Source organism: Setaria viridis, chromosome 3 (assembly GCF_005286985.2).
Source record: "Setaria viridis chromosome 3, Setaria_viridis_v4.0, whole genome shotgun sequence".
Classification (NCBI taxonomy): domain Eukaryota; kingdom Viridiplantae; phylum Streptophyta; class Magnoliopsida; order Poales; family Poaceae; genus Setaria; species Setaria viridis.
This window is the reverse complement of record NC_048265.2, coordinates 1603760-1613933: the sequence shown is the minus strand read 5'-3', so window position 1 is coordinate 1613933 and position 10174 is coordinate 1603760. Positions and strand designations below refer to the sequence as shown.

General features: G+C 49.8%; 2 protein-coding genes across 3 annotated transcripts; one reads left to right on the top strand and one right to left on the bottom strand.

Annotated features, from left to right (window-relative positions):
- Positions 1-332: 332 nt before the first annotated feature.
- On the bottom strand, positions 333-1349 carry LOC117848055 (BTB/POZ and MATH domain-containing protein 1). Its single transcript, XM_034729359.1, has one exon. It carries the CDS (start codon positions 1347-1349, stop codon positions 333-335), a length of 1017 nt encoding a protein of 338 aa, XP_034585250.1.
- Positions 1350-6452: 5103 nt separating this feature from the next.
- Positions 6453-10173, top strand: LOC117850815 (probable protein phosphatase 2C 45). 2 transcript variants are annotated; one of them, XM_034732694.2, is made up of 8 exons: positions 6453-6737; positions 7708-7831; positions 7937-8035; positions 8116-8271; positions 8913-8999; positions 9080-9171; positions 9535-9609; positions 9706-10173. In XM_034732694.2, exons 2-8 carry the CDS (start codon positions 7759-7761, stop codon positions 9853-9855), a joined length of 732 nt encoding a protein of 243 aa, XP_034588585.1. In that variant the 5' UTR covers positions 6453-6737; positions 7708-7758; the 3' UTR covers positions 9856-10173. The 2 variants fall into 2 exon arrangements, with proteins under 2 accessions (XP_034588585.1, XP_034588584.1); XM_034732693.2 differs by having other exon boundaries at positions 6454-6737; positions 7704-7831.
- The last annotated feature ends 1 nt before the right edge of the window (position 10174 follows it).

Sequence of the window (10174 nt, the reverse complement as noted above, 5' to 3'; positions counted from 1 at the left end):
TCTTGACGATGACGAGTTGCGCACAACACACACAGCCACAAAGCACGTCCCTGCACACAATGCCTTCACCAAGTAAAACTTAAATACAGAAATTGTTGACATGCTAATTCACACAGATAAATCCTGTAATATCATCACCCAAAAGAAACATAGAAACACCAATGGCCAACAGAGAAGAAGATGATTGGCAGTTTACATGATCGAAGGCTCGTGTACATTAGTGAAGATCAAAACTTGTGGAAATCGCCTATGCATATGCAACTCCCGATGCAGATGTCTAGCACCAGAGTACATCTAGCTACAAAACTGGAGCTTGTGTTTAACGCAACACACTAAGGCCTACGGCGGCCCAAGTAAGTCTGGCAGGCCTGCTCGAGCTCCTTGCAGGAGTGCGCCTGGGCCAGCTCCATGATGCTCCGCACCGTGTCCTCCTTGATGAAGCGGCGCAATCGGCTGGCGCACATCCTCTTCATCCTCTCGATGAGGAACATGTCCGCGGCATCGAACAGCTCCCGCGTCATCGCGGCCTCGTCGCCACTGGCCTTGATCAGCTCCTCCGGCAGCTCGTCGTGGTAGATGTAGTAGAGCACGCCCTCGAACGCCTCCGGGGTCGTGTCCGAGATGGTAATGCACTGCATCCCCGCCTCCGCCCACCTCCCCTCGTCCCCGTGGCCGTAGAGCGCCGTCGCGAACCACTCGGACTGCGCCGCGACCACCAGCCCGTGCGCCTCGAAGACCGTGCCGCCCACGGAGAACTTGACGTCGAACGGCGCCCTGCCGCTCTTCAAGAACTGCATGGCGTTGGCCGCGAAGTCCGACTGGGGCGCCATCGCGGCGGCGGCGGCGGCGGCTCGGGCCTGGTTGCCGCCGCGATTCTTCCGGCGGCTGTTCACGACCTCCACGGTGCAGCGCACCTTGATGGAGTCGCCGTGGAGGACGCCCAGGTCTGCGCCCTCGAGGGCCTCGCGGGTGACGAAGACGCGGAAGCCCCAGCAGTTGCAGTACCGGTCGAAGCTGCAGGGCCGGTCGGAGCGCCGCGCGTAGCCGACCGTGCCGTCGGGCTTGAGGAGCTCGAAGGTGAACCGGGCGCGGACGGCGCGGCAATGCGGCTTGTAGAGCGTCTGCACGTATAAGGCGACGAACTGCGAGTTGGGGGTGTAGCCGTCGGGGTAGAATCGCACGTACCACGTGCGGCCGTCGACGGTGAAGTAGCGGGAGAGGATGGACTTGCCGGAGCCGATGCCTTTGGTCTGGCTGTACTGCCGGATCGTGAACTGGTGGGTGCCGGACACGGGGTCCAGCCCACCGCCGGCGTCGTCGTCGTCGGGCGCCGAGAGGCAGCAACCCATCGATCCGCTGACGTAGGGTTTCGTTCGTGTGGCTAGTTAGGGATGCTTGGATTGGTCACGCACGCCTCACGCGGATGATCCCTCCGTCCGTCGAGATCTCGTAACCAGTTATGGAACGGCGAAATCGTCGGCGGGATATCAACTACGATTACGCGTTATACAAATCGGTAAGAAATAGATCGAGTTGAATCCGACTCCGAGTGGTATACCGGGCTGTTTGGCAGCACTTTACTCTAGAAAAAATAGAAAAAATAATTCCACTCCACCAACTCTACAAAATATCCTGCTAAATACGTCCATCTTCCTAAACTCCAGTTTCAGAAAAAACGTGGAACTAGGGGTCAGATCCACGTTTTTTTCCTGGAGTATCTCAAGGGGTGCTCCAAAAACATCAGTTTCTGACTTCCTTGTGGAGTTGGGGTTATTTACCCACCATTACCACCAATTACACAACTTACCGGTTCGTTTCTAAATTTTCTATCCCCACCCCGTCACCGTTTCCTCTCTCTCTGCCGCTCAGCCTGTCAGACCACGTCGCCCCAAACCGCCAAACAACGCCGTCCCCGACCATCGTCGCCCGCTGCGACCGGCTCACCCCCGACCGCCGGACCACACCGCCCCCGACCGCCATCGCCCGCCGCTGCCAGCCCACCCCCGACCGCTAGACCTCGCCGCACCCGCTCGTCGGACCTCACCGCCCCCGCCCACTGGGGCCGTGGGGCTGCGCCCTCCTGTCGGTCGGAGCTGTGCCGCTATCATCGTGCTGCCCCGCCCGCCGGGGCCATGCCGCCCCCACCTGCTGGAGCCGTGCTGCCCCTGCCGACTAGAGCACGGTGCCATTGCGGCACCAGCCGGACGGCGCGCCAGTGTTCAAAAATTTGAGCTATTGGCGGAGAAGAATTATGCTAATGGCCACACTGATGCCGGCGTGCAGGCTGCCTGCCAGATTGGAGAGGAGGTCGTGGAGGAGATTGGAGAGGAGGTCATCGACAACTGAGGTCGCGTGCCGCTGCTGCTCGCCGGGCGTGGGGCCAGGCCGCCGCTGCGCAAAATGCCATGCGAAGGGCCGCTTCGGCGCGCGCAGGCCGACGCCCCTGCGCGAGATCGGGAGCAAAGGAAGAGAAGGGGAGAAAAGAGAAGAGAGAAAGGAAGAGGATGGGAGAAAAGAGAGACAGACTTGTGAGCCCATTCACAAAAGGGTAAAAGAGACTATTCACAACATATTCTCATGTTTCTGGAGCTGGAGCACTGTAATTAGCTAAATACATACAACAACTCCATATTTTCCTGGAGTTGGTGGAGTGGAGCTGCAAAAAGATGAAGTTGGTGGAGTGGAGTTATTTTTTATGGAGTGAAGTACTACCAAACATCCCATAAAAATACCGCAGCGATTCGTTTTTCATATGTTAAGGAATACACAATTGAATCCGAGTGGTATAAATGCCGCAGCGAATATGAATTTAAATTCGATATCTTCTCGGTGCTTAATAATTCATCGATATTGCAATTATTGTTTCTGTGTTTCACAGTGAATATTGTATGAAACATAGTGTTCATGTTGCGCTGGGAATTTCCTATCCCAGAGTCAAATAACGTAGTCATTTTTACATATTATTTTTCATGTTACAAATAGTGACCGCTAATGTTGCATAAGGTAATTTTTAATGTTTTGAACGTCCGAGTGCTAGCTAGTAGCTCTGATATCCCAGGGCTGCAGTCAACGGAAACTCGCACTATCTTGTGTGGTTCGTTCAAAAATAAAAAACTAGTTATTTGCACACATTCATGTTTACTTTAATTCAAAGGGCTTTTTCTAGAGAGATAACAAATTTATACTCCCTCTGTTCCAAATTGTAGGTCGTTTTTAATACATAGTTTTTTCTATGCACTGTGCGTCTATATACATAATGATATCTATATATCTAGAAAAGTTAAAATGACATGCAATTTGAAATGAAGGAAGTGTTTACAAAATAGAATAGCAAATACGGCATTGGAGCACATTCAGGGATATTGGATTCAAGGGCTTGTTTTTATATACTCCATTCGTCCTAAATTGTAGATTATTTTAGCTTTTCTATGTTCAATAGATGTTTGTATACATCTAAATATAGTGTAAGTCTAGAAAGCCAAACGGAAGAAGTAGCTACAAAATTGGAGCCGGATGGAGGGCCCCGGCATCACTACATGTTCAACTCCTGCATCTGTCGGCATAACAGATGCCGAGCTGCTGCATCTCCTGCAACGGATCGCGTAGTCTGATTAGAAACGCCAGGCATCGTCCCTGCCCGATCAACAAATAAAACAGAACTACTTACTTGCCTGGAAACCGTATCACAAACTGTCCCGAGGAAAACAACAGAAAAATCAGCCCACAGCAAACAAGACAACAGAATCAATCCTAGCCGTCCCAAATTTGAGTGAGAACATAACAAATATTTACCCGGTTGGTGATGTTTTTGATGCGAAGTGTATTTCAGACATGTTTCATCCGAACTCTGTTACATTTGCATAATGTACATGGACTAGAACTTGTCTCGCATATAGATTGGGACAAGCGCTCTTACCATATATGTCACATGGAAAGGACCTCACCGACACCGCTATTGAACTGCACCAATGGCGTCCAAAAGCTCTCCGGCGCGCCCAGCGGCCTCGCGCGGCCCCGTGATCACGCTGACGACGACGCGAGCCTTCACCTTCCCCAACTACTCCAAGGCGGCGCAGCTGCCGGCGGGAGAGGCGCTGCGATCCAAGGCGTTCGACTTCCATGGCCGATCGTGGCGGGTCAAGCTGTACCCCACGGGCTTCACCCCCGCCACGCGGGACTTCGTCGCCGTCTTCGTCAAGTGCCGCACCCAGCCGTTCGACTTCTACGACGCCGTGGTCACGGTCAAAATCCTGGACAAGAAAGGCGAGGGCACCGTCTTCGACGACGCCACCGCCAAGACGACCGCGCTGGCGATAGGCGACAGCGGGTTCAGCAAGGGCTACGTCGAGTTCGCCAGGAGGCGGGAGGTGGCGGCGGCGTGCGTCCGCGACGACGACAGCATCATTGTCAGGTGCACCCTGCTCATCGACGCCGAGGTGGTGGCGAAGCCGCCGTTGGTGCTCCCTTGGAGACGCACGGCCAAGGCTGACGATGGCGGCGGCATGGTCGTCCCTACGCCATCGTGGATGAAAAGCTTTGCACTAGACTCCGCGACCGACACGGACGCGGCTTCGACGTCCACAGCCACCGGCGTGCCGGAGGTCGTGACCGGGTCCCATACGCTCACCATCAGCCAATTCTCGGAGAAGAAGGCGTTGCTTGCGTGCGGCGAGTGCCTGCGCTCCGCCCAGTTCCGGCTCGGCGGGAGCAACTGGTACATAAAGGTGTACCCCAACGGGCACGACGCCGGCAGCAAGGACAACGTGTCCTTCTTCCTCGCCCGCGGGAGGTCCGGCGAGCCGGAGACGACGGCCGAGTTCGCGTTCGAGTTGGCCAACTTCAAGGAGGCCGGCGGCAACAACAAGTCCGCCAAGGTGAGGGCGACGTTCGACAACAGCAACGCGAACAGCTCGGAGCACCTCGGCTTCCAGCGCGCGGCGGCGGAGCTCCAGTCCGCCCCGCAGATGCGCAGCGACCGCCTGATCGTCCGGTGCAAGCTCGGCGTGTTCAGGGGGAAGCCGCCGTGCCCGCTCCTCGCCGAGGCGCCGGCGATCGCCACCCCGCCGGACACCCGGTCCTCGGACTTCCTCTGGCTCCTCAAAAGCCAGGAGGGGTCGGACGTCACGTACGCCGTCGGCGGCACCACCTTCCGCGCGCACTCGTGCATTCTCTCGGCGCGGTCGCCGGTGTTCCGGGAGGAGATGCGGGAGCTCGTTGACAACCCGGAGAAGTACCCATGGCGGTACATCAACGTCGAGGAGGAGGAGATGACGGCGCAGGCGTTCGAGGCGCTGCTGCACGTGGTGTACACGGACCAGCTGCCGGGCATGAGCTACGTGGATCCGACGGAGGAGACGGTGGAGGCCATGCTCTTCGCGGCGGAGAGGTACGGGGCGGAGAGGCTGAAGCTGCGGTGCGAACAGTGGCTCTGCTCGTTCGTGACCCCGCTCACGGTGGCGGACATCCTGTCGATGGCGGTCAGGTACGACCTCCGGCTGCTCGAGGACGCCTGCGTCAAGTACGCCACGCCGGACCACGTGTGGGAGCACGTCAAGGGGACAGAGGGGTTCAACCGGCTCAGGGCGAGCTGCCCCCACATCGTCCGAGAAATTGAGGGCAAGCAGAGGAAATACTAGTATTGGTCTTAAAAGTGTTTTTTTTTCGCGAGAAAGTTGGTCTTACAATTTCTCGTAGTTAGTCAGGTAGTCCTGTTCAACTTAAATGTGTTTTCTTGTATATAAACGTCCTTAGAAAATTTTCCTCAACAGCTTTGTTTATCTGTTACACAATTCGGCAATTTATTTTTCACGCACACCATATAAAACGTCATAGAAAAATGCCAACGTCATATATAAAAGGAAGGTGCGAGTAATTGTTAGTTGGCTAGTTAGAAGTTGTTAGCTAAAAATTAGTTAAGTCTATTCAGATTAGCTGGATAGCCCTGTTGGGATCTAAACAAGCTTAAGACGGTGAGCAAATTGAACTTTTGTATATGGATATTCGGTAACATATATTCCTTTTATTTTAAAATATAGGTTGTTTAAATTTTTGAGATATATAAATTTTGCTACGTATCAAAGTAGAATTTTAAAAAACTAAAACGACCTACATTTTTGAAACGGTGGAACGAATACGATAGGAATGTTAGGTCAAAATACTGACACACGCACTGTCTCAACAAAACCCATAAGTTCGTCTGACATCGCGATCCATCCGTACCGGTACGCGCCGTTCACGGTGGACGGTGGACGGCGGCGACACGGAACAGGAACTTGCTTGGGGCGGAAGCCGGCGAATCCAGCGGCGACACGCGGTGATCCGCCCTCGATGTTCTCGAAGGATCAAGCTTGCAGGAGGTACAAGTCCGGAAGCCGCGAAAGCCATGTTCGCTCACGTGAAAAGAGCACCTCGGCCTCGCCGCTCGCACGGCACCTCATCCAAAAGCGAGAGCGAATACCCCGGTAACGCGAGGGCCTAGCCGCAAAAGCGCCGACGAGCGAGCAAGGAGTTTTCCACTAGAAATGTGCCAACCCCGTCGCCTCGTCCTCCCCCTTCCGCTTCCGCTCCTCCCAAATCTTGCCGCAAACCTGACGCGTTGGAGGGCCGATTCGCTGCTCCCAGCTGCTTGATCCGAGCGGGCTCGTCACCACAGCTGGTGATCTGCGGGGGATGGGGTACTTGAGCACGGTGATCGGCAACCCCACCGATGGATCGCCCGTCAGCGGCGGCGGCCTCAGGTGGTGACGATTCTCAGCACCGCTCTCTCACTCGCCCCATGGTTGTTGTTTGATTTGTGCTCTCTCTGCTCGAATTGTGACGTGGGCGCTTCAATTTGTAAATCTCCTTGGTGGTGTGGGCTCGTCTGTCTCAGCTTGGTTGCGATTATTTTCATAAATGTGACGTGTCGCATGTAGTTTTGGGATACGTTGCTTGATGCATCACACGAATTTGGCATAAACAATGGAGAGGGTTCCCTGGATGTTATGACCAAAACTGGTGTTTTAGTGTTTTAGCTCGAAACTGAACTGATCCTGTCAAAATGGAATGGCCTAAGCTTTGTTACCTAAAAAAGCGAATCTGGTTGTAGCTATGTGATTATGTCTATCAATTCAGTAGGATATACGAATACACTTTCACAAGGAACAAGAGCTCACAAAGCCAAAGTATACATCAATGCTACAGACTAGCTAATACCTGAAAAAAAAACTAGGCTAAGGTCATCATGTTGGTCTTGAATAAATTTGAGCAGGAATTTATTATTCCAAATGAAAAAAATGGCATTTCAAGTGTGGATCAGATGTAGGGTTGATAACATAAGATAAGAGAATATTAAAGCATTCATATGCTCCATCAGTTCAGATCAATCAAGTTAATGGATAGTACTGTTAACATGCTTGGATGGCTTGTTGCTAGTATTGTTCTATAAATCTGACCTTGTCTCATCTTACCTATGAACTTATGTCAGCTTTCTGTGATGGTTCGTTTTAATATAGGACATTAGCTCATCGCTGTTGTAGCTCTACAAGGCAAGAATCTGTCCAGCTATAGCTTTTCAAAATACCTAACTGGGATCCCTTGAGTATTGTTCTTGTAGCTTGGCTTAGTAGTCCATTGCCATTATCCAAACATCAAACTAATGGAATATTATCATTTATATCTGTATTACCTATTTGCTTAGTATTTCTCATTTATTTTTCTGCCAGCCAGAATGGTAAATTTAGCTATGGCTATGCAAGCTCCCCTGGTAAAAGGGCTTCCATGGAAGACTTCTATGAAACAAAAATTGACTGTGTGGATGGTCAGATAGTTGGTCTTTTTGGAGTATTTGACGGTACGGGTTTATCTCAATTGAGAATGATTTATTTAGATAATTTGACCGTAATTTTCTTCTGTAGCTAGTTCTTTCTGACCCCATAGGGTTGGTTTATTTGTGTAGGTCATGGTGGTGCTAAAGTAGCAGAGTATGTGAAAGAAAACCTGTTCAGCCATCTTCTTAGGCATCCAAAGTTCATCAGTGATACCAAAGTCGCTATAGGTATTCTTTTGTCCCCTTTTCCACTGGCTTCAAAATGTGTGAGCACAATCAGGAGAGTTTGCATGGTGGTACTATTGCAGATGATGCTTATAAAAGCACCGACAGTGAATTCTTAGAATCTGACAGTAGTCAAAATCAGTGTGGATCGACTGCATCAACTGCTGTCCTTGTTGGTGATCGCCTCTTTGTCGCAAATGTTGGTGACTCTAGGGCCATCATATGCAGGGGAGGAAATGGTAATCAAAGACTTCACTGTGCCTCCTCTTCAAATACCCTTGTTGTTTTAACTTAATAGTTACCTGAGACAATTTGCTTTCCTCTAAAACTTCTTTAGTGAAAATAGTAGAACATAAAAACAAGGAACAATCTTCTGTGGTTTTCCATCAATCTACAAGTACAATAGTGCATTACATTACAGTTTTAGACTTTTACTTTTGTGATGCTCTTGATATTGGTTATTGGTAAGTAACTGGAGTATTGGACTTGTTAAGTAAGACCTTTTGTGATTATGGAAAAAGGATGGTGGTAGGATGCATGCCCTTTGCTTTATTCATGCATGCCTGTAGAATTTAGGTGATACCACAATAAGGTGTTTTTGGGAGGTATTTCCTAAGGTCTGAATTTTGACCTTGTTGTCTTATCTTGCAAAATGCATGCTTCTAAATTTTGGTTACAGTACAATATGATGTTTTTTGAGGAATTTCCTAAGGTCCGAATTTTGGCCTTGTTTGCCTTGTCTTGCTAAGCTAGGCAAATAGTCATTAAGTCTACGACCAAGATAAAACATGTCTTGAGTATGAGGAGTAATCTGCATCAGTTTCTCAGTGGTAACTGGTAACACCATTCTTAACCTGATGTGTTCTGCTGGATTTTGCAGCTGTTGCTGTTTCAAAAGATCACAAGCCTGATCAGACTGATGAGCGGCAACGCATTGAAGATGCTGGAGGTTTTGTGATGTGGGCAGGTATGTCAGTCACTGCATTCTCTTCATAGTTTCTTGGTGGGATATGGTTCTCCTCCTAATGACCATGCTTTGTTCTATAGGAACATGGCGTGTTGGTGGTGTACTTGCTGTTTCTCGTGCTTTTGGTGACAAACTCTTAAAGCAATATGTAGTTGTGGATCCGGAGATCCGAGTACGTAATCTCCGACATTTCAATATTTATTTTTTCACTTATTCTTCTCCCAAAATGCATAATATGTGGATAGGTATTCATCTTAATGCTATGCTCAGTTAGTAATAATAATATCCTAACTGGGATGTTATTATTTGCCACATCTAGTCGGCATTGTGCCATCTAGGTGTTTGGTGATAAATGTTTGTCATGGATGCTTTCTATCAATTTTGACTTTTGAGATCACACAAACATTCAGTAGAACTGTAGAAGTCATGTTATATCCTGAAGAAGTATTGTTTTCCTTAGTCGTGTTTTATCTCTATGATTTATACACTTGAAAATTTGATGAATGTGTTCTGTAATGCTTTGGTGGGTCATTAGGAGGAAGTTGTCGATGATACACTCGAGTTTCTCATCCTTGCAAGTGATGGGCTGTGGGATGTGGTCTCCAACGAGGTAATTTAAGGAAATGCAAAGCAGCAGAATACTTGATGGTCTCTTACTATATTCGTTGTGCTTGGTACCACCCCATTTACAATTCTTGTCACGCAGGAAGCTGTCGCCATGACCAGATCCATTCAGGACCCGGAAGAGGCTGCAAAGAAGCTCTTGCAAGAGGCCTACAAGAGGGAGAGCAGTGACAACATAACCTGTGTTGTCGTGCGCTTCTTGCATGGGCAAGGTAGTAGCGGATATGCCTAATAAGACAAAGAAGTAAAATTACTCTGTGCAGCCGTGTGCTATGATATACATGCGTTGATTGATGTTCCAAGGTTAAATGGGAAACGGTGAAGCTAGGATATGTGTATTCTGATGGGAGTTGCTGGGAAATTTGTGTACTTTGTTAGGTTAAACAATAAGTTTGCTGGCCGTCTTTCACTATAGTTTCGTTGCAGTGGATGCCGGATCTGATCGATAGTGTTGTATTGTTGTTGAAAAAAACATGCTATGTGGAGACTTTTGATCGTCTCCACCTGTTCCCTTTTGGAAGTGAATTGACGTGGACAATCTTTCAGTGCTC

Excerpts from the sequence above, each read along its gene's own strand:
- LOC117848055 (XM_034729359.1), bottom strand. The coding sequence starts at position 1,349 with ATGGGTTGCTGCCTCTCGGCGCCCGACGACGACGACGCCGGCGGTGGG.
- LOC117850815 (XM_034732693.2), top strand. The coding sequence starts at position 6,670 with ATGGGGTACTTGAGCACGGTGATCGGCAACCCCACCGATGGATCGCCC. Across the intron at positions 9,000-9,079 it reads AGGTTTTGTGATGTGGGCAG|GAACATGGCGTGTTGGTGGT; the intron begins GTATGTCAGTCA and ends TTTGTTCTATAG. Across the intron at positions 9,610-9,705 it reads GGGATGTGGTCTCCAACGAG|GAAGCTGTCGCCATGACCAG; the intron begins GTAATTTAAGGA and ends CTTGTCACGCAG.